The sequence below is a fragment of the Balearica regulorum genome, chromosome 1, assembly GCF_011004875.1.
Source record: "Balearica regulorum gibbericeps isolate bBalReg1 chromosome 1, bBalReg1.pri, whole genome shotgun sequence".
NCBI classification, from domain to species: Eukaryota; Metazoa; Chordata; class Aves; order Gruiformes; family Gruidae; genus Balearica; species Balearica regulorum.
Genome location: NC_046184.1, coordinates 68,909,648 through 68,934,195, shown reverse-complemented (window position 1 = coordinate 68,934,195; position 24,548 = coordinate 68,909,648). Strand labels below are relative to the sequence as shown.

At 42.4% G+C, this 24,548-nt stretch overlaps 2 protein-coding genes across 10 annotated transcripts in view; one reads left to right on the top strand and one right to left on the bottom strand.

The window, feature by feature from the left end:
• CACNA1C (calcium voltage-gated channel subunit alpha1 C) overlaps positions 1-24,548 on the bottom strand; it is a 487,179-nt gene that overhangs the window by 101,151 nt on the left and 361,480 nt on the right. For all 9 annotated transcript variants that reach the window (XM_075756906.1, XM_075756869.1, XM_075756832.1 and 6 more), the window contains 6 exons: positions 22,962-23,052; positions 13,812-13,838; positions 11,553-11,713; positions 10,524-10,749; positions 1,297-1,504; positions 353-473 (listed from right to left, as the gene is read on the bottom strand). In XM_075756906.1, coding sequence (XP_075613021.1) covers positions 353-473; positions 1,297-1,504; positions 10,524-10,749; positions 11,553-11,713; positions 13,812-13,838; positions 22,962-23,052 — 834 coding nt within the window. The remainder of the gene's footprint in view (positions 1-352; positions 474-1,296; positions 1,505-10,523; positions 10,750-11,552; positions 11,714-13,811; positions 13,839-22,961; positions 23,053-24,548) is intronic.
• Positions 1-24,548, top strand: part of HDHD5 (haloacid dehalogenase like hydrolase domain containing 5) — a 197,254-nt gene that overhangs the window by 151,619 nt on the left and 21,087 nt on the right. The gene's annotated exons all lie outside the window — the stretch shown is intronic.

The following is a 24,548-nucleotide window of genomic DNA, read 5'->3' as shown; positions in this document are numbered from 1 at the left end:
ACAGTAGATACACACAGAGATTAGTTTCTGGAGAAGGCAGGAAAGAAAAACCTATGAGAATTAAGGGGAATGAAAAAATAAAAACACTAAACATGTAAAGATATTAAATAAAAGCTAGCACGCAGAACTGGCACGTAGCTGGCTCTTACAACTGTTTATATGCCTAAAGTCTTAGCACTAGCTGAAATTAAACAAACTCAGTTTACTTTTGGCAGTGCAAAGCCAAAATTCAGACCTAGGGAAAAGGTAAAAATGTAAGGTATGAAATTCATTATTTTCTGATATAACAAAGTAGTAAAGGATGGCTTTAAATTCAGCCCCACTTGGAGAAAAGAGTAGCATCAAAGGATACAGTTTCCACAGATGAAGAGGATGATGAAGTAAATACAGACCAACATTCCTGGAAAAGAGGGGCCGCCATAAGCCATGATCCCATCATACATCACCGAATTCCAGTCCTCCCCAGTCAGGATCTAAATGACACATTCCCACCAATAAGGGATACAGTGTTAGACCACACAGAGAATTTGAAAACCCTATTAACACAAAGTAGATATCTACTATCCTAGAGAACACCCCCTCCCCCCAGGATGGTTGGAGACTCTGGCTGTGTCCATCTAGAAAATTAAAAACCCAAACAAGGAGAATGCAGAGGGCCTGTGCTCAAAGTGTAAAAAAACCCCACATGTCCCCTTGAAGATGATAGCTGAAGCCAAACGGCTCTCCCAGACAACTCTGTTCAAGTCTCCCCACCTCTCCCAGGCATTTCCCCCCCACATGTCTGTTGTTTGAGACAGGCTTCACAAGCACTGAAGGAAGCCCTCAGCATATCCCTCCCTGCTACTTTCCTTCACCTTGCACGTGAAATCATGATCCTGATGCTCTTGCTTGATTACTCCTAAAGCTGCAGTCAGCTTTAAGGCCATTTGATTACTTCTCTGGTGCTGTGAGCAGATACTTGTTCCCAGGTATTGTGGGAGGGGGGCAGGACAGCTGCAGGGTTGAGCTTTGGCATGCAGGTGCTGCCCTTGGACATGGCAATGACCATTCTCTTGTCCTACCCTGCTAAGACCTGGTGGCCTTGCTATACACAGGGGCTTTAGCTTTGGTTCCCCACTTTGGGAGTCAGTACTCCTGTGCTGGCAGCAAAGCGTGGCGCCTTGCTCCTGGAGCTGTTAGCGTGATGTCCAGTCTCAGGGACTGTCAGGCTGCAAGGGAAGGGTGGAGAACCTGCTCTCTGTCTCGCCCCATGTAAAGACAATGTGTTGGCCCCATTGGGACCACTCTTGCCCTTACCTGAAACACAGTGAGGAGGGACTGGGGGAAGTTGTCAAACGTACTCCTCCTGGTCTGCATCTCATCAAAGTTAAACTTGCCCCCAAAGAGCTGCATCCCCAGGAGTGAGAAGATGATAATGAAGAGGAAAAGAAGCAGCAACAGGGAGGCAATGGAGCGGACAGAATTGAGGAGTGAAGCCACAAGGTTACTCAGGGAGTTCCAGTATCTGGGAGAGAAAATAGAGGCAGTTAAAATTCCTTCAATCCAAGACAGGTGCTCATGGACTGCACAGGATATTGGTTCAGGCTGCCTTCTGTGTATAAGCAGGCATTTCCAAACACCCTGTTAAGCAGTGAATCATTGATGTGCTTCCCTAAGATAATGAGACCTACTGCAGCTAATGAGTAATTTTACTACCACACGTGTACATATACAATTCCCTCCACCGCCCACCCCATACGCACACCCAGAAGATTATTGCAGCACTCTCCATCTAAGGCTCTGCAAATCTTATATCAATATACGGTGATTAGTTCTTGCTGCTTCAGAGAGTTACATTCTAACCAACCTCATTACAACACTCACAGATGTTATGGCAGCCCGAATACCTCACTCCAGAGAATGGCCTGTAATAACTAACAAGAGCAGATGGGGAAACAGTTTGGATTCAAACACAAACTTGCCCAAAATCTGGTGTGTGTGTGTGTGTATGTGCTTGGGCTCACTCACAGATAGAGGTTGCTAAGATTTCTGGGATTGAGAGGAATGAGAAAGATATTAAAGGTCCTTTTACATGGACCCTAAAAGAGACTCCAGATCGACATCCATAAAGTTCAGAGTTTCCTTTGCTCTTGGAAGAACACTCCATCACTGCTGTTTTGGGTATCATCAGACTAACTCTACTTCTTCAAACAGACTGCAGAACATTTTGGAAGAGCTTCATTCAAGACAGAGGATGGCTAAGACCTGTTCTCCCCATGTATTCAGGCTTGTGCCCACATCAGACTGATGTATGATGCAGGGAAAGGATCTTCTTGCCCTTATGGTCCCACTTAAGGGTTCAAAGAGATGCCAGCAACACGCTTTGCTGCAGCATGTCAGTTTGCTTGCATTCTCTGCCAGCATGCAAAGTAGCCATGTGTTGGAAAAAGGCTTTAGAAAAAATTACTAAAGAATCCACCGCATCACCCATGAAGCAACTTCTAGTTTGGTCTCGCATCTGCTCAACCACTCCTAGTCTACTGCTTAGCTGGTCATGACCACTTCTCTTTTATGCAGTTTTGAGTCTGACAGAGCTTTCAGACTGGGCTGAAGATTAGCTGTCATCTTCCAAACATTTTGAATGCACAATAGTAGCAAGCTTCAACAACTTCCAGAGACCATCAAGCCAGCAACGTTTGCCTGTGATCTCTCAGTCTTCTAGCACTATCTCTTGTAGCCTATCACCATGCTTTGAGATTCCACCATGGCCAATGTCCTCCACTCCCTTCTCCCAAGGCCTATAACATTGAACCTTTCTTTCCTTAGAGGACTCTGAATTTCTAGCCATATTTTCCTCAGATACAGAAGTTCCACTTGAAAAAGATGGCAGACATGTCTAGAGCTCTTACTCCTTTGAGGAAGCCAGATCTCTCAACATACAAATTTTTTTCTGAAGGTAGTGTAATCATTAGAGAAGAGGGTTCTTAAAATCCCAGTTAAATTAGTATTTTTTAAAATGTCAACGTAAAAAGAAGACTTTTCTTGTCTCATGGAAGACAGGAATGTTTGAGCAGCCCAATCACTTTATGAAGGTTAGCAATCTGATCTGCAGAGATGTCCTCTGAAGTTCAACAACTGGTTCATCTCCAAGGGCTGAGCTTCAAAGAGAATTGTGATGTTTTCCCTCCAGCCCAGCGTCAGCACTTTGGAGAAAGCTAGAACGCTTTAAAGTTTAACTGCAATTAAAGAGATGAGCAATGAAAAACTACAGAGCAAAGGTAAGGGCATGGAAGCTGTGGGCTCAGTGCCACCAAATATCTGCACTGAATGTGCAATGTAACAGCTCGCTATATTTGCGTTTATGCTTACAGCTCACATACTTTCACACTTTGGGAGGAAGGGAAAGTGACACAGGAAAAAGGAAAAATTCATTCTGATAAAACTTGACTGACTTTAACATCCTTAAACCAGAAATTGATGGGGTTCAGAATATCTCTCCAAGTCCTCCAATGTCAGCCAGGACACACATTTTCTGGGTCTTTCTAGAAGTGTCCTTAAGAGGTATACAGTAAAGCTGTTACACATCTGAATAGTCTCAGTGACTCACTTTAAGCTTAAATGCCTTTCTATCTCAAAGCGCAACTGCACAGACATTTATCAGGTCCGCATTTCTTACAAATGGCTCAATACCTGAGATTCAGTTTCTTATGAAACTATCATAGAATCATAGAACAGTGTGGGTTGGAAGGGACCTCAAAGGTCATCTAGTTCCAACCCCCCTGCCATGGGCAGGGACACCCTCAACTAGACCAGGTCACCCAAAGCCTCATCCAACCTGGCCTTGAACACTTCCAGGGATGGGGTATCCACAGCTTCTCTGGGCAACCTGTTCCAGTGCCTCACCACTCTAACAGTAAAGAATTTCTAACATCTAATCTAAATCGACCCTTCTTCAGCTTACACCCATTACCCCTTGTCCTGTCACTACACTCCCTGATAAACAGTCCCTCACCATCTTTCCTGTAGGCCCCCTTCAGGTACTGGTAAGCCGCAATTAGATCTCCCCAGGGCCTTCTCTTCTCCAGGCTGAACAATCCCAACTCTCAGCCTGTCCTCATAGGAGAGATGCTCCAGACCTCTGATCAGCTTCGTGGCCCTCCTCTGGACTTGCTCCAACAGCTCCATGTCTCTCTTGTACTGGGGCCCCCAGAGCTGGGTGCAGTGCTCCAAGTGGGATCTCACAAGAGCGGAGTAGGGGGGCAGGATCACCTCCCTTGACCTGCTGGTCACACTTCTTTTGATGCAGCCCAGGACATGGTTGGCTTTCTGGGCTGCAAGCGCACACTGCCGGCTCACATTGAGCCTCTCATCAATCAATACCCCCAAGTCCTTCTCCTCAGGGCGGCTTTCAATCCATTCCTCGCCCAGCCTATAGTCGTGCTTGGGATTGCACTGATCCATGTGCAGGACCTTGCACCTGGCCTTGTTGAACTTCATGCAGTTCGCATGGGCCCACCTCTCAAGCCTGTCAATGTCCCTCTGGATGGCATCCCTTCCCTCCAGCGTGTCGACCACACCACACAGCTTGGTGTTGTTGGGAAACTTGCTGAGGGTGCACTTGATCCCACTGTCCATGTCGCCGACAAAGATGTTAGTGCCGGTCCCAGTACTGACCCCTGAAGAACGCCACTCGTCACTGTTCTCCACTTGGACATTGCGCCGTTGACCACAACTCTTTGAGTGCGACCATCCAGCCAATTCCTTATCCACCAAATGGTCCATCCATCGAATCAATGTCTCTCCAATTTAGAGACAAGGATGTCATGCAGGACAGTGTCAGATGCCTTGCACAAGTCCAGGTAGATGACGTCAGTTGCTCTTCCCTTATCCACCAACGCTGCAACCCCATCATAGAAGGCCACCAAATTTGCCAGGCACAATTTGCCCTTATTGAAGCAGTGTTGGCTGTCACCAATCACCTCCTTATTTTCCATGTGCCTGAGCATAGTCTCCAGGAGGGTCTGCTCCATGATCTTGCCAGGCATGGAGGTGAGACTGACCGGCCTGTAGTTCCCTGGGTCTTCCTTTTTTCCCTTCTTAAAAATGGGGGTTATGTTTCCCCTTTTCCAGTCGGCAGGAACTTCACTGAACTGCCAGGACTTCTCAAATATGATGGAGAGTGGCCTGGCCACTTCATCCGCCAGTTCCCTCAAGACCGGCGGATGCATCTCATCAGGTCCCATGGACTTGTGCACCTTCAGGTTCCTTAGATATTCTCAAACCTGATCTTCTTCTACAGTGGGCTGTTCTGCATTCTCCCAGTCCCTGCCTTCTGTGATCTGAGCAGTGTGGCTCAAGCATTTTCCAGTGAAGACTGAGGCAAAGAAGTCATTGAGTACCTCAGCCTTCTCCATGTCCTGGGTAACCATGTCACCCATTTCATTCTGGAGGGGACCCACGTCCTCCTTTTATCACTAAGATACCTATAGAAGTTTTTCTTGTTGTCCTTGACGTCCCTGGCCAGACTAATTTCTATCAGGGCTTTGGCTTTCCTAACCTGATCCCTGGCTGCTCGGACAGTTTCTCTGTATTCCTCCCAGGCTACCTGCCCTTGCTTCAACCCTCTGTAGGCTTCCTTTTTTTGTTTGACTTTGCCCAGGAGCAACTTGTTCATCCACGGGGGTCTCTTGGTGTTTTTGCTTGACTTCCTCTTTGTTGGGATGCATCACTCCTGCGCTTGGAGGAGGTGATGCTTGAATATTAGCCAGCTGTCTTGGGCCCCTCTTCCTTCCAGAGCTTTGTCCCATGGTATTCTACCAAGCAGATCCCTGAAGAGGCCAAAGTCTGCTCTGCTGAAATCCAGGGTAGTGAGCTTGCTGTGCACAGTCCTCACTGCCCTGAGGATCTTGAATTCCACCATTTCATGGTCACTGCAACCAAGGCTGCCCTTGAGCTTGACATCCCCTACCAGGCCCTTCTTACTGGTGAGAATAAGGTCCAGCATGGCACCTCTCCTCGTGGGCTCCTCTGTCACTTGGAGGAGAAAGTTATCATCAACACATTCCAGGAACTTCCTGGATTGTTTGTGCTCTGCTGCATTGTCCCTCCAACAGATGGTGGGGTGGTTGAAGTCCTCCACAAGGACCGGAGCTTGTGAGCATGAGGCTGCTCCTATCTGCCTATAGAGGGCTTCTTCTGCTCCATCCCCCTGGTCAGGTGGCCTGTAGCAGACCCCCGCTATGATGTCCCCTGCCCCAGTGCTTTATCAAACTTGCTTTATCAAACTTAAAGCAATTAACTGAGATGACCTGGTGATAAGATTAGTGTTATTTTATCTGTTTACTGAGTGCTAGCTAGAAATACAGCACCATTAGAAAAGTAAACAAACCAATCAGGGGGGAAGAAAAGAGAAAAAGGAAAAAGGAGAGGATAAGGAAGGCTTGACTTGACTAGGATGTGAAAATAACAATTGCCTTATCTTAGTGTCCTAGAAGCCTGACCTGAGGTTACCATGTGTTACATTAGGTGGTTGCAGAACTAACATGAACACCCCCTCAAAGTGAGATCTGGGGTTACTCAATGAAACACAAGGCGTTTAAGACAGGAATGGTTGAAGCCCAGACAAAGAAAAAAACTCTCACTACTTTGCCCTCTTTGGTTAATATACTACAAAGAAAAAACAGTTACACTAAATCTCAAGGCACTGCTGGATGGAATCAAGGGTTTTGGTCCAAGCAGCATATAACAGGAGGTATGAGCGAAAGCTGTGCTGCTGCCTCAGACTTATAGCGAAATGAATGTGCTTCTTAACATCTCCCACTTGCAGATCTCAGATCCTTGAGGATGCCAGTGAATGAGGCACTGCAAAACCCCAGTGAGTAGGATGTGATTATGATCCCCGTTTCAAAATGGAGGAATGATGCAAAGAAGTTTAATGGTTTGTTCAACATCTCACACAAAAATCAATTGCAGAATTGGATTAGAACTTAATGTGTTCTTTTATTCTCTTCCTTCTCCTCTCCATTGCCTTCCACTATGTCTTTATGATACTGGCAATCACAGATGCAGAGCTTAAAACAGTAGCAACAGCTGGCAGTATCATTGTAGGAAAGCTTCCCACACTGTTCAACCAATATAAAACCACTTTGAAAGCAGGTACAAAAAAAGGCGCCCTGTCTCTCCTCCCTGCAGTTAACAGAGGCATATCTAGTGGCAGGATGACATATAAAATATCAAATTTCATTATGCTGTTGCAAATAAATTGATTTATTTTTTAAGTATAAAGGACTAAATATAAGGATTTATAAAGCAGTAAAGGACTATTTATAAAGAGAAAATATTTTATCTTCTCAGAGCAAAAGGAGATTTTCTGCACAGCCCTGTAAAAATTAAGGAAAATAAAACAAACAGATTATATTGTCTGCTTGTCTAATGTGCAAGACTAAATGATTCTGAAGAGTGCTTATAATTTTGGAAGAAATGTCTGCTCTTGAAATTCTAAATGTGGTTTCTAAAATGATGCTTTGTTCACTGATGGTGTCTTTATTTGTTTCTATTATATTAGGGAGCTCTATTTGTGTTTTTCCTAGAAGTGTATCATCTTGACACACCCAGAATTTGTTAGTACTTGGTGTTTTACCATGGTGTTTACTACTCTGCTCTCATGAGACTCCACTTGGAGTACTGTGTTCAGCTCTGGGGCCCCCAACATAAGAAGGACATGAACCTGCTGGAGTGAGTCCAGAGGAGGGCCACAAAGATGATCAGAGGGCTGGAGCACCTCTCCTGTGAAGACAGGCTGAGAGAGTTGGGCTTGTTCAGCCTGGAGAAGAGAAGGCTCCAGGGAGACCTTATAGCAGCCTTCCAGCATCTAAAGGGGGCCTACAAGAAAGCTGGAGAGCGACTGTTAATATGGGCATGTAGTGATAGGACAAGGGGTAATGGCCTTAAGCTGAAAGATGGTAGATTTAGATTAGATATAAGGAATAAATTCTTCACTGTGAGGGTGGTGAGGCACTGGAACAGGTTGCCCAGAGAGGTTGTGGATGCCCCCTCCCTGGAAGTGTTCAAGGCCAGGCTGGATGGAGCTTTGGGCAACCTGATCTAGTGGAGGGTGTCCGTGCCCATGGCAGGGGGGGTGGAACGGGATGATCTTTAAGGTCCCTTCCCAACCCAAACTATTCTATGATTCTATGAAAATCCATCAAATATATAAAGATTAGGCTACCTACTGATATATTCTCACCAGAGTCATTTTCCTGCTTTGAGCCTTTTTAATGTCCTTGATTATCACTATTTCCATCTCCACTATATGTCCCCATGTCACTGCTCATTTGACATGAAAAAAAAAATCACACTACATCCCTCCTACCCTTCCCAGTTTTCTAGGATTGCATCTTTCTGCATTATCATTGCACTCAGGTGATGTATTCCACCAGTACTGATAACACTGTCAATAAATCATCATTGTATTTAGAGCTGAGTGAATAATGGAAAAATTTGTATTTTACTGGAGAACATCAGAGGTAAAAGTTTTGCTTTAATGCCAGAATATTCGCTCCTGCAGTATAAGTGGGCCTAAAATACTGCTTTGGAGGCTTGTGCTAGGGCCTTCCACATGAGGGTGAACTTCACCCACGAAGGGGAAAAATCATGAAGAAAATTATGAATAATTAAAAAACACAGATAAATCTGAGACTACTGCAACCTACTTGCCAATATTTTAGGAACGGGAAAGAAGGCAAAATCTGATTAATACATTATTCATTATGAGTTATTCCTCAGCTCTGTGCTTTACACATAGACCTAGGTACAAATTGCAGGAGATGTATTCCAGGTAACATTTGCTTCCATGTAAAATTGTATTTTGGTTCTGTGGCAGAATGTAGGTAAATATAACTAGTCCTACTGCTGGTTGGTTCCAATATCACATCTCTACCAGAAGCTTTAGGAATAGTTAAGTACTCCAATAGCTCAAGCTTCCTAAAGTATTAATGATATTCTCTCAGTATTAGCCTTTTCTATTAGAGAATTCTCTTAGCTAGATTATATATTTTGTGTAGGAGTGGAAAAACAATGACCTCTCCAGGATGCTATGTTGAAGCTTATGCTTTTACAGCTATTGGTATGTTGCTCTGGGTGTATCTGATTACCCAATGCCTGAAACAGCTACTGCTTTCCTCAGAAACCAGGCCTGGGACTCAGTGATGATAGCTTTCAGACCCAAAGATGCAGGAAAAACAGTCACCAGATCAGAGATTCCCACTATTTCTGAAAGGGCAAAGATGCCTTACTTGCTGGAAACTCTTGTTAGCTTTTTCCCTCTCCTATGATCACAAATCTAAACAAACCACCTTTTTAATAGTTGTAGGCTTGCTTTGGCCTCTCTGACTGTAAACTGATTTTCTGTCTCTGCCATCTGACCCTGAAAACCATCCAGCCTGCCAAAGAGTTGAGGCTCAGAAGCTTTAAGGGTAAATTTTGTACGATGCACAAGTCCAAGTCTGTTGTTTTTTCTGCCTCTCAGCTCTGCCATCTTGACTGTCTTCCAGTTTTGGTCTTGTTTTTCTCATGTGCTATGTTTTTTTATCTCAGATTTGTCAGAAATTTCCTTTGGGGGAGTTTATAGCAATTCTAGGGACATTTTCATAGCTGAGCTTGCAGAAAACACACTCTTTCACCACCTCAGTCGAGATTTTTATACGGTGGTGATGGTGCCCACATGGGAAAAGGCAGACCCTGTTCTGCTTCCGGTGAGCACTTGGATAGATTTATTCCAAGAGCTCCCATCTGGGTAAGATGGGAGCTGGTCTCTCCTGCAATCTCCCCACAAGCTGAAAAACTCCTGCCAAAGCAAGCTGGTGTTTTGGAGGTATCTGTGTGCAGGAAGCAGTGACTGTTTAACAGACACCACTGTGCCTTTAAGCAGAGGAAGAGGAGAAAGGAGAAGGACAAAGAGGGGAGACTGGAATCTGGAAAAGTCTGGTTTCTTCATAAAGCAGCTGCTTCATGCTGGACTCCTCTGAAGGAAAAGGGCTGGCAGCATCCTTTGCCTCTAGCTGCTGGTATTGACACAATCTCCCACTCAGGCCACTGTTGAGTCTACTGGAGCTGGCACGGGCTCCTCAGTCAAGTGTTGTTTTGGCTCAGAGAAGTCTTTCAGGCTCCCCTCTGTCACCATAAAGCAACAGAAAAGGTCACAAGGCTATCTGCTAGTTTGTTTTCACTTTGTCTTTTGCAGGGAACCATAAAAGCCCAAGCCCACATTACCCTTCCAGATTTCAGTTTAACAATCTGCATGGTATCAAGTGTCTCCAGCCCCCTATGCCAGACTCCTCACCAATACTTACCACTCACATCAGAGATATCCAGTCTCTACAGCCCTCCCCATCCTGCCTCAGATGATGAGAACTGTTGACCTAGCACTCTCACTACCCAATTAGTACTAGAAAAAGTGAAAAAACACGGATGCGAGTGACTAGTGCCTATATATGTTGTGCATTAAGCAGTATCTCTCCTTCATTCCCAAAGAAACACAAAAGTACCTTGTGATTTTAAATATTCTTAGGAGTCGAACACATCTCAACACCGAAATGCCCAGTGGTGACATGATCTTTGTCTCAACCAGAATTGTTTCCAGGATTCCTCCACACACGATGAAACAGTCGAAGCGGTTGAAGAGGGACACAAAATAGGCCTGGAGACCAAGGCTGTACATCTTCAGCAGCATCTCTGCCGTGAAAAGAGCTAGCAGCACCTTATTGGCAGTGTCTCATGAAAAGCAAACAGAAGCAGATTAATGAAACTTAGTCAAAAGATCATCACAGCTACCCATTGGCCCTTGCCTATAAGGAATGCCTTGTGGGATCAGTCTGAAAGGTTAACTTCATATAAACTTGTGTCAAAGAACGGACTTCAAAAGCGTAGGCATCTCATTCACAGAAATGTTTTACAAAGATGCTTACAGCGATTCTTAATGTATTGCACATACAGCTGCGATGTATTACACAACCACGCAACCTCCATGGCAGGGACATGCCTTCCTGTGCACAACCTCCCATCACATTTGTTATCTGCAGATGAGAGTGGGAATAGAAGAGCTGCTGTGCTACCTACTGTTGCTTAATTAAGCCTTTCAGATGCTCTCACCTCCAGTGAGGATTCAACTGCTCTGCAGACAGAACTTTACAAATCACTCTTCCTCACCTCCCTGGTAACTAGAATTTATCATAAATGCCATTTCAGGGAAAACCTTGGAGAACCTGTGGCTCCCAGTAGCTATCCATAAATTGGAAATCCAGTTACTGCAAATACATATTTAGCATAAGCTCCTGATTTCACCTACACCCAGTGGAACACTGCTGTGCCTGGAAATAAGGAATTTGTGTTCTCCCTGACGCTTCTCGCATTGTAGGCAGATATTTTGTCGTATTATTTAACATCCTCCACAGACAGAGGACTATTTGGAGCTGTGTATGCTCCCTTTACATTGTGTGGTCTAATGCATCAGCTCCTCCCTCCGCCCCCTTTTTTGACACTGACCACAATAAACAGAACCATCAGCCTCTCCTCACCTTGGACCTCCGTGAGCCAGTCTGGCTGGTTGTAGTGTTCAGAGGCAATGGTAAGGGTGTTGAGAAACACAAGGAAGATCACCAACCAGTAGAAAACATTGGACTTGACAGCAGCGCGGCACTTTCTTCTGCAGAATCGATTCCATCGGCGCCAGTAGCGACTTGAAAAATTGGAAAAGGAAAAGTTCTTTTCAGATAGGGATCCTTAGGCTATTGCAAATCTCTGTCAAGAGAGATTCTAGTCATGATTTATTGTTCAAGAGTGATAGAGAATAACTTTGAAGTTCACCCTGAGAAATGTTCTCTCATTCTCATCTGAGTTGACAGTTGTGATCATCCTTCCTTTAGCTAAGGAATAAAGTTAGTCCTAAGCCAATTTGCAACATTCGGGGGTGAATAAACCTCTTCAAGCAATACCTTAATTTGATTAAGACATCCATCGCAGCTACCCTGAGAGGTTTTTTAGCCCAGTTCCCACAAAAATAATTATTCTTCTTGTATTTAATGCTTGTGGCCTGCAATAGAAACTCGCCCAGCCTCAGGATAGTCAATCAAAAGATAATCCAAAGGTCCATGGTATATAGCGGGTAAGTCCTTAGAGAGGTGAGGTCAATAAAATCCATGGAACATTTCCAAAATTCAGCAATGTTCAGGAGTAAGCCCAATACAAGGACTAACTCTGAACAGAAAAACAAAACTGAGGGGACCGCAGCATCTCACCTTCATGCCTGGAACTAAGGATACCATTTGCTAATCAACAGATCTTTTAAAGTTTGCCTTCCATGAACACATCCCCTTGTGTCACTGATTTCTGAGGGTAATTACTAACCACAGAAGATATTTAAAGCTAATTACACACCTCCTACTCTTCAGAATTTAACTTGCATAGCAACCAGTTTCCAGGCAACACTTGCCACTGTATAATAAATCTAATAGTTTTATATAGATATTATATACATATATGTGTGTGCACGCATATGTGTCTCTAAAGATACACACACATACACAACATTACCAGAAAACAGAACTTTTCTTGGCTAGTCATCTCTTATGTGTTATTTCCAGTGATAAACTATGGCTGTGCTTGAGGTCAGGGTTCAGTGTCTATATCAACTAAAGCCAGGCAATGTGAACATTGCACACTGGCCAAGAAATTCACAACAGCTTTTTAACAGGTAATCAAATCCAGGCTGTTTTAGCTATGCAATTTATAAAGGCACCCAGTCTAGCTAGCACAAACATTTAATAAGGGTTGTGTGTTTTGCAGCAGATTTGGGACAAGAAATGATCTTCCCAACTTTCAAAATGGGCACAACACTTAGACATTCATGTTGTCATTAAATCATTAGCAATCCCACACACTTTTGTGCACAAATATGCGTGCACGTGACTATATGATGATACAAGTGCATTTTGTTCTCATATCTACATACAAATAAATCCATGGACTGTAGGAATGTGATCATGTATGCAATTCTTTGCACAGGGGTGCACATAGGCAGTATGTACGCGTATGTGCATTCCTGAATTTACATTACCATTCACGATTTAGGTAAGTTGAAGGACAGAGTTGCTCACTTGTTCCAGTTATTCTGAAAATGTATTTAGTTTTTTATAAAATTAACTTTGAATTCAGAGTTATGGGGGCAGCTGGACTCCTACTGAAGAGGCAGAAATGAACCGAGACCTCAACAACCAAGTTCTGTGAGTTCAGTCAGCCTTTCCAATAGAAACCCACAGATGACCACCTGGGGGACTGCTTCACATTTTCAAAAGCTTTAAGTCAACAGAAAAATAAATACCACCAGAAAAACTCCACATGTCCCATGGTGAAAGGGAGAATTTCACGAGTAAGATGCAAAACTCGTCAGTTGAAAGATTTACAATCAAGCAAAGCGAAGTAGTGCAACAAAGTGTAGGAAAGAGAACCTTGAGCTGACAGGGTTGATGTGGATGGATGTAGTATAATTATGTGGTTGCACTTTTTTTTCTTCTGCTTTTATATTTTATGGCTTGAGATATGTAGGTAGCAATCAGATAGGTGCTTCTGAGTGAAATACTGTCAGTAGTCCCTGTGCCTTATTTCAGTATGAAACTAAGAAAAAGGATCTTGATTTTTTGTAGATGACTGACTAAAATCTGACAAGTTTGGCAGTGTCTCCTAGAATCACCACTGTGCCCGACAGATGCAGGAGTAAACCACAAAGTAAAGAACAAAAGCCATGGAAAGGAGAAAAAGCAAAAGTCAGTTTTACTTACCTAAACTTTGATTTTGAGATCCGATGCCTGAAAGATAAGAATTGCCATTAAAGTCTCTGAAGCTGTCCCATGCCTCCCAGACTTTTATGAAAACAGAAAGAAAGCTCAATTAATTTTTTAGTGGATGCTGTTTTGCTCTTGAATCTCCTGTAAGTCAGTGCAAGCACTGGGCATGGCTAGAATTCCCTGATATACAAATCTTATTGTTTGGCAGGAGTCATGAAGCAGGAGTCATGCCATGATGGGATTCTACCACCTACAGACATCAGTGAACTAGCTTTTCTCTTGGGTAAAAGGCTGGCCTGATGCTAGAGGCACTCTACATCTGCTACCAATTTTATTTTTCAAGTATGACTCTTTTTTTTAGTCATTAGGGTTTTTCTTATATTAATATATGTATGAATTTATACAGACAGACTTGTTCCTTTCAGACATCACCTGTCACTTCAGGATATATAAGCATATTATGAAACCATGGGGAAAACAATTTTTCTTTTTTCCAGTAACTGAAGGAAAAAACAGTGCATGGTGGATATTTTAAAACTTAGATACTAACACTTATTTGTCTTTGTTATCTATGTGGATTGGTTTGAATTCAAAAGAATCTCCACAATAACAGATTCTGTTGCTATCAATGAAATTTTGGGAATTAAGCATTCCTGAAAATTTGTCCGTGCTTCCACTATATATGTGTTTAAATATCTAATTTCATGCACTTGGATTTATTCAGCTAAATCATCTCATTAGCCTTTTATGAGAAGTCACAGGCAAAGCTAGAGATAGATTCCAGTTCTCTAACCGCTACCTTGCTCTGCTTGACACATGTCCTATAAGGCCTTTGAACTCTTTGGCTGTCTCTTGGTACATACATAATGGCGCACAGAGAGAAATAAGTGTATGTGGATGCAATGACATGAGACAGAGGTGATTTAGGAAGCTGCAAAATCCGCTACCAATAACAGAAGAAATGAGAATCTAGGGAGTGACTATGAACAAGATATTTCTGCTGGGTTGAAGCATTTCTTTAGGTTCCCTCTATGATAGGAAAGAGATTCATTGTTGACAACAGTCAGCAAAGGTCTTACTGTACTGCTTAAAAATGGATTCGTTGTTAGCACACATGGGACAAAACAATTCTCAAAGCATCTAACACTACTTTCAGCAGCAGTCTTAAAAATGGCCACGTCCCTGCTTGAGGACATCAGTCACTGACAAGTAATCAGTGATGGGTCAGCTTCCTTACGTGGAAGAGATTTTAGTGATGGGAACATTTCACCAGCAGATGGTCTAAGCCAAAAAAAAACACCAACAAACCTTTGCACTGAATACATCATTCCTGCTGTGTCACAGGCAGCTTGTCTAGGCCACATACTAGGCAGCAGTGTGGTTACAGACACATGCAAGAACTCTTTTGATAAAGAGGAAATAATGCACTTACTGAACAGAATGCTAAATTTTGCTGCAGAGACAAAGCGAGCTTTAACAAGGATGACAAGCAAAGCACCTACAAAGCACTTCCTAAAAGTTAAAAAAATCCCAACCTCTCACTGAGAATTCTTGCTTGATAAGCGCTACCTACAAACCGCAATGGATCAGATTTACAGGCAACAGGATAGAAGGCTCAAAGACAGGAAAGAAAAAGAAGAAAAAAAAAATCACAATGAAGGAGAAAGCTGGGCACTGAAAATGAGAGGGCAAGGACTTTCATAGGAAAAGGTTATGGGGTCGGGGAGGAAAAGAGAGCAAGACAGATGTCCTGGGGAACCTGCCTGGTGGAAGGTGAAGGACAGGGAGTGCGAAGTCCTCTGGTGACCTCTCTGGTAATGGTTTCCCAGTAAGGGAGCTGTGTGACATTTAAGGAATCTTTTATTTATTTAAGCAAAAGAGATGTGGCAGGTGTAGTACTCATCATGCATGTGATAATTGTATCTTTGGAGCATTATGAGCAGCAGCCAAGTGCATTCAGTGCTCCCACAGGTTAGCTACAGCCTTCCCCCCCTTGCCTTACTGCTATGGCAGAAGGCTTTATCACATGTGGGTGTGCTATATATATAGAACAGGACAAGGAAGGAGGAAGAGATTTATATTTAGAGGCAGAATCCAAGAGTGAAATGGGATTTTGGAAACACAAACTGTACAATAACTGATTCTGAAAACATTATGCCCAAATCTGAAACACATTTTTCAAATGATCAAGAATATTTTGTCTTTCAGAACTGGGGTTTATTACGTCATATAAAAATGCTTTTATGGTGTCACTAGGGGTTGTCAAATAGCCGGCATTTGGGGCCTTGCCATGGCCTCTTTGTGACACTCTAAACCAGCACTTGCCAGGGGTTCAGGTTGGACTAGATTATCTGCTGAGTTTAACAATGGTTCTCTTGCATCCCTACTACCCTGGGAACGTTATGTCACTGGGAGAAAGAGAGTTGTCCCCATTTGTGTACATTTTTGGAATGTCTTGAGAAACTATTGTTTAAAATCATGATGTAGGAGCCTATATGAAAACCATTTAAGATCACTAGTGAGTGTTTTTATCATAGGAAACATGTAACTCAATTATCTTGTAGAGAGACAAACACAAAAATCAGACCTCTATTGTTTGATTAGCTATCTTTTACATTCTCGAAAACTCTTCTAATCTTACATAGTTATGTACCACATACAGATAAAACAGTGAAATTTATAGATTTTATCAACATAAACTCCAGATAATCAGCATAATTCAAATGCAGTGAGATATCCCACATTCTGAGAGATAAAGTCTTTGTTTCTCTGTTCATGGTGGACACCAGAGAAGAGAAACTATGCACTTGTGAAGGATGTGACACTCTTATACAACAGGGATTGAGGACTTTGTGTAATTGTACACATAACAAACAATTCTGGAAAGATCTTGCAGGTCTCCAAGCATGACACAAAAGCCATGTTCTAGGTGTAGAAATTACTAAACATTCTCTGGCATGCTGGTCACAACTACTTTTATGCTATATGATCCTGCCTATAGGCAACTGTCTTCAAGAGGACTTACAAAAGCCCTTGCATACTAGTAGAAGCTCTCAGAAAAGTGGTAACACCGAAATTTACTTACTATGCCTCTAGGTTATACACAACTTTGGGAAACATTCAAAGACCTGCACTGTGCACATCTTACAGATTTTAGAACTGTGATAACACAGTCCTGGTGTGATATTGATTCTGTTTTGGTGCAATATGGTGCATTCATGCAGTTACTGGTCAAGTGGCACAACATTTTTCCCTCTCTCTATTCCTGCTGATGACATTTCATTGCTTCTAGTCAAGATGCTGGCATCCCTGAAGAGAAGATGCCCACCCTAGGGTCCTTTTTTCCCCACATATTACCGGGACAAGAGCATTAGTGACATGACATTTTCAGGAATGTATGCTGCATATCTCATAATCTCTCAGCCTGATACAGTGTTAGCGCTAAGTTCTACCCTCAGCTATGCCTCTGCGATTCACACTGAAGCAATGGGCTTCCATCCTTCTGCCTGCTATCCTCCATACAACACAATTAACACTGGGGAGTTGTACAGGGACAGGCAATGACCATTTCTTATTTCTGACCATTAATTAAAAGCTTCTAGCAAAACAGAACAGATGACTGGCCCTGGAGATGTTGCGTTCTGATGTGGACTGAGATCCTCCTGCTGAGGCAATCACTGAATTTCAGCAGAGTCCACACAGCGATGCCTCTTCTCTTTCTTTACATTCTTGCCCTTCTTGCAGAGACACTGGACAGCATGCTGACCTGACTGGAGTGATGCTGATTTTAAGAGAGAGGTGGTTGTTGGCCCACAATAGTAAGAATCTACAGAATATCCTTATGAAAACTGGATGTGTCTAGCTTAAAATTGAGCTGGTTTGCTATTCCACAGGTTTTTTTACAGGCTGGGAAAATAGGCCAGCGTTCAGTACTTAGTGAATAATCTTGCTCTCCCTGTGGCAAGTCACAGGCAAGGCCTGTCACAGAATCCGAAGTAGGAAGACAATTCCTCCTCCACAAGGGCATGCTATTGTCCTTTAGACACATCTAGAGCTGACTGTGAATATCAAAAGCACCTTGCTCATAATACATCGGAGAGCAGTAGCTGAGGCTGACACACAAGAGTTGATCCTGTGTGTTTTCCTGCTGAAATCAGCAGTGGTTTCAGAGCTTTGGGCAGACTTTTCTTACCACTGCTCCTGATGTGATGGGGACTTTGGTCCTCACAGAAGGAGACTCTCTTCTCATTAGGAGAAAACCAGCAGCAAACTGACTCTTTTGCCTTTACCGCTGGCTCCTATGCTGATTATTGTAAGAACTGCATAGGAATTATTTTCCCAGCCAGCAAAGCACCAAGGGAAAATCACTGATGGTTCATCTGCCAAGGAAAGCTTCCATTGTTCATAATATTTTCAGGACACACGGTTTTCAGTTGGAAATCCAGTGTAGGTTGTTCATTTTGTTTTATCCTGTTTTATTGTTTTAACCCTCTTTGGTGGAAAAGCAATTGAACTGTCCCCCAAATGTATGGAAACCCTGGCCAAGGTGAAAATGCCAAGTGGCTTATTGTTTCAGTGAAAGCAGATAATTTTAAGCTCTCTTTCCCTTTGAGCTCAAGCGCTTCACTTTTCTATTGAGGCTCTATGGAACATTAGTTTTCACAAAGGTCTTTTTTTTATCTAATACATATGTATAAAAGCAAGCTCTATTGTGGCACTCCAGATCTGTATGGTTGTATTAGAAAATTAGCATTCTGGTTGTATTGGAAGATTATATATGCTGACATCCCGCACAGAACAGATTACTACTGATTATGAGCAATAGCCTGTCCTCAGGAATCTAAGTCCTGCACAGCAGTAACCATAGAGGCTCAGAGAAATTACTCGCTATTGGGAAGCCCTGGGTATAAGGCTATCCTGTAAATAGAAACCCATTGCTCCTACTTCTGGCTTTATCCCACTGATGCTTGCTGCAGAGGAAACACACTTCTTTGTACTCAGAGGCAACAGGTTATTAAAGCTGTGACTCCTCAGAAGTAAGATAAGTTCCACTTCCAAATGTTGTCCTTGAGGATAAAATTTGTGTTTCTACTGCAGGGCAGGTGTCAGTGCAGTACAAGGCAATACCATGACAGGGATGATATACCGTGGAAGCTGTGGGACACTTTTCAATGTCCTGTGGAACCCTACAAAGCCTTTTTCAAATTCAGATGCCTGATAAAGTTAACACCCATCTTAGGAAGGGAACTAGTTCCTCCCACAGCTCTCCTGATGGCAGCAGAATTACAGCAGGAATCAATATGAATGAGGTGGGTTTTTTTGTTTTAGCTCTAAGAAACTGGATTTACACAATAAGCAAAGAGAGATCAGATGTTAGATTCCTCCTGAAACTCCTTCTACTCGTTTGAAGACTGGCATTGCTCCAGACAGCACAGCTGATGAAGGCAGTTTCTATAGTATGGATACTATAGAAATAAAAGCTTCTTTGAAACAATTCATCAGTAGGAGATAGCTTGTGTTTGAGAGGTACTCTCCTGATCTCACATAGCATATGTCTCTGTGGAGCTGAGAAAGGCTGTCAGGGAAGATCTCCTTTTCCAAAAGGCATGCTTGAGCCTGGCTTCTCAAACAGAGCTTTCTGTGATACACAGACCCAGCCTTTCAAAGCTCTACAGCTTTTTATAACAACAGAAGGAACAGCCAGTAATTCTAAGTTATCTTCAATAAAAATGCTTTTTCTTTCAGTCTCCTGGGTACTTTCTTCTTTTTATCATGAGCACATTCTGATGGCAAGCTCAGCCTGTCACCATGGTGGTGGCGCTAGGGTGGTTAAATACCCTAGCAGCCTGATGCCACTAAATAAATAAATATGTTACCTTTGACTTGAAATCTCCCTGTTGCTTCAGTCATGTCTGGTTGCAGCTTGCCCAGTGCAGTCTCTGCCCTCTGGGGAAAAATGTGTTTATGGCAAGGCAATGAGGACTCATGGCCCCTAGGTGATTTTAGTAGGCTGGTAAAAATGAAGACTCACCTGCAATAGGTGAAACTCAACAATCGAAAAAAAAACTTGTCTAGCCATTTCAACTGTAAAAATAAAATCCAGAGGGCAGATGACTGCTCAGAAGTCCAGGCCTAATCTTCAACTAGAGTAAAGCAAGATGGCATGACTATAATTATTACTGCTTACTCAAAGTCACTAGTACTAGATGAGGAACTTATTTGAAAAGCTCAGCTACCTTGAATTATCTCTATTCTTGAACACTGGGCCAAATTCTGATTATCTTAGTTAGGTTCCAATAAGAGAAAATACTCACTCAAAAAAATTCTTGCTTACATTTTCTATGTTCCAGCAGGGATATTGGCCTATGGGTTGTTTAAATGAGGACTTAGTGAGAAGAAGAGGACTTAATAGTTCTTGAAACCAGGAAAGATGGTTTCTCTCTCTGCCTGAGTGTAACAAAACAAACCAGAAAGGATTCCAAGCCTCAAAATCAAAGGCAGATCTAAATTTACCCATAACTAAGGAATTTTCAGCTCCACAAGTTTGAAACAAACATTTTACAAAAGCAGGAAGCATTGGCAAAATTTGTATCTCACTCCAGAATTTCAAATACAATGATACAGCCATTCATTTTCCTGGATGAAGGAGCCTATCCATCTCTTAGAGATGAAAAGCAATCTGAGTGAGGCCTTGAGGATCTTGACTGTCCTTGGGTAAGGGGTAAAAAAACCCTTCTCAATAACAGACTTTACATCACCCTACTATACATCACCCATTTTCAAGTAAAGTGGAAAGTGGCAAGGAAACTATTTATCTCCCTGAATCTTACATGTTCTGCTCTGGTGAAACTTAGGGCCCTATTTTAACATTTACAACATGGGAAGAAGAAATGAAGCTCTCTTTTTCCTGTCATTTTCCTATGCCTTCTTCCCTAAAATGTGTTGGATGTAGCCATCCCTTCTCCTAGTGGCAGGAGTATAGTGATCACAGTGCCAGACCACAGTATTGCCATTCTCCTGTGAGCACATTGGCCTATTTTTTAATGTAAACTCCATTCTAAGTCATGATTATGTTTAGAGTTTGGGTTAACTTCAGATCTCCTGGCCACATTCCAGCTAAGATAATTATGTTCTGCTTGCCAAAATTCCCCATGCAGTTTCAGTGCAAAACAAGCTATCCCTCATACATCTCCTTATACACTTGTGCCTTTTGTTTTTAAACACCTGTCACATTTTACCCTGAAGGTGGCTGAACTCTAATGCTGTTAAAGCAATCCCTACATTTACAGTTCATAAAGTGCTTTAGGATCCTTTGGGATTAAGGACATTAAATGAATGCAAGCTGTAATATTAAAAATATATGCAACTTTATAGTAGCAGTTTCCATTGCTGTTGGCACTGTGTAGCACCAGGGGACCCATTGTGTTGGGAACCATAACTGCAGAATAGAGATGGCTCTCCAAATTGGATCCAGCTGGAAGAAGTGGTCACATCCAGCTGCTGCTTCCTGTAATGCTACAAGAGCACAAGCAACTTGGTGGGGTGCTAAAGGAAGGGCTACAACTGCCTCCATGCCGTGAATAGATCTAGCCTGTTCTTTCAGAAAATAGTTCACATGCTAAACTAAAATGCCAGACTCAGCAGGTAGGCAACAGCAGGCAGGTGAAGGAAAGCTATCACAAATAATTTCTCCTGGGGTTTGTAAGTCACTGGCTGACACTTACAGGAAAGCAGATTGAATTTACAACATATTCCACATATCATATCTTGTAGTGCAGATAAGATCTCCTCCTCTTCAGTTTTTTGAGGAGAGGGCGAAGGGTGCGTGTGGGAGATACAATCAAGGTTTATGAAGTCACGGAAGTGATAGATAAGCTGAACGCAGAACTGTTGATCACCAAATTTCACGGTGTTAGGAGGAAAGGATGTTGATTGAAAGAATAAGTAGATCAGCTTAAAACAGATACAAGAAAGAAAGTACTTGTCTACACAGCAGGTAGTGAACTTCTGAAACTTGTTGCCACAGGAGATTGTGAGGGTAGACAGCCTTAGGGGGTTCAGATAAATGCATGGCCGACAGGTCCATAAATGGCCTCTAAAGGCAAAAAGCAGAACTCTGCCCTCTAACATCTCTAACCCACTAAGCATGAATTTGGGAGCACTAAAAGGGGACTGGAAAGTAGGAAATGGCCAGGCTTGTGCTCTTGCCCTCCTGTCACTGTCAGGACCTGAACACTGGGCCAGCTTCTCCTCGGGTTGGACAAAATAGAGCATTTCTCATGTACTTATGATGAGCATTTGACCACCACTGAAGGGCTCAAGGTATACCCAAGGACAGGACAGAGCCTTAAAATACTCCAGCATGGTACAAGCTATAGCACTGTATAGTACTCAGCCCATTTTTCAAGGAAATTTGGAGGGACCAACATATTCCCCCCACAGCATAAAGTCCCTTCTTGTTCAAGTGATGCAAAAGGGTAGAAAGGACTCCTCTTGCCTATTCTTGCTTTCTGTGATGCTAAAAAAAATATACCATATAATGGTATATTACAGTATTCCATAAGTTCTATCTCATACATTCTTGAACATCTCCATTAACTACAATGGTGCAATCTCAAGGAGGCATTACTCCATCCTGATTCATTTTTGTCACTACAGTATTGTGTTCAGCATTTGAAGGGTGTAATTCAGGCTGCAGGATGGGAGTTATCATACATGTATTTCTATTACAATACACTGTAAAGTGTGCAAGAATCATTAAAGAAATTAAAATAGACCAGTCATTTGCACTCTTTGGTCTACATATACTGGATTTGATTAACTATCACCAACGAGGAATTTTAAAATAAGAAGACTCTTATCCATCAGTTCTTCTTTTAGCTACTATGCAAAACCAGATCTGCTTTTCCTGGGCATTCTGTGCTTTATTTACATCTATGTAAACCCAGAGGCTCTCCACTAATGTCTGTAGTAAGTTTACATTGCAATTAAGATAAGAACTGAGATCAAGAGATCTTCTGTACCCTTTCCTTTCACCCATTGTGGGGTTTTCTTCCCCTTAAAAAGCCTGACATTTGCCCTGGATTTAACCCATCAAGCTCAGTCCAACCCCTGCATACAATATATTTGTGTATATGTACTCACGCTAGCCTAGCACCGCAGTTTTCCCCTTCAATATCTGCTCCAGGAACGTTGTCTGTGTTCACGGACTCAGTCTCACTGGTGGGCATGCTCACTGTAAGAGTCAAAGGGAAGAAAAAGAGAAGGTTGGCCATTAGAACCTGGCACATCTATTAATGTGTCACATGAGTGAAGGAATTGGCTTAATGAAAAGACTCTCAGCTGCAGCTCCTGAGGGAGGATTAAGCAATTTGCTGAGCAAGTTTCATGCCTCCCTGCACAGGCCAGGCTGGGCAGGTAGACTTCAGAAACATATACAGGTTATTCAAATGCTAAAGAAAAGGGAAGAAGCAGCTGCTCTCTTTCTTTCAGAGTCAGTTCCTGGGAATTTTATGAATGAGAACTATTGAAAATTAGAGAACCTGGCAAAGCCAACAAGAAGCTTTTGTTTGATTCAATGGAACATTTAAAAAAAAATTGCCCCTTTGCTTGCATCAGCCCAACCACCTCACTGCCCTCCCCAATCTTTTGTGCAATGATTAGACTACAAATAAAAAGTACCAGACTGACATGTATTCAGACAAATGGGTTCTGTTAGCCTGATAGCAAGTACCACATAAATAATATTGATGGCTCATCGGTCATATGCTAACCATTAATGTGTTTTGACCTTACACTTAAACTGGACCTGTAGGGATATGAGGGGAATTCAGACTTTCTGATCCATTCAGATATTACCAACAAAGGACATAATGAATATGGACTACGGCAAAGATTTTACATTGGCACTCACCAACTAAGAACTGGACAGAATCTCCTAGGCTTTTACAGAAGTATCATGCAACAAACATCAAATGAAAGCAACCTTAGGTATGAACCCATCTCATCTGGATTCAAGGACCTGTCATGTTTTGTATCTGTTATCAAACCTCAATATTTTATTTGCTTCTACAGATCCTAAAAAAAAATAAAAATAAAAATCACAATTTCCATTCTACTAATTGCTCCCAGCTCCTATATGAGCTCTAATAACTCCTTAATATATAACCATTCAACATAAGTTAGCACAATGGATAAGATCCAACATGTGTCCTCTTCCCTTTTCCCCCCTTTTCAAATACACAAAACAAATGAAAAAATGATACTTAAAACTGAATGATGGAGGAGTTAAACAGATCTCTCAGATGCCTGGTAGAACTTTAGAACATGACCTGTATTAACAGTTGGATATATATCTCAGATGAGACTTGAGAGCATGCACTATTAGCTGTTGGAAAGGTTTCTAACAGCCTGTAAGAATACATTACTCAATACTAAGAACACAACAATTTGTGGCTCCTTGGCGCAAAAGGAGGCAATGTAGAATAAATACGTCCCACATTTCAATTGGGTAGATGTTTAATGGGCCATGGGACCAGGTCTTCTTTCAGAGGCTATGAAGATTTCAGAAGGTTCTTCCAAAGAGGTCTTGGGTTCCTGCTTTGAAAATATTATGGTAGAAATGTCCCTCAAAATTAACTATCTTTCCTTCAGCCCATCCCAACAATTCACGTGATTACAACATAAGTCTTAGGAAATCTGAAGTTCTTGTGCTGTGTTCTTAGGACCATA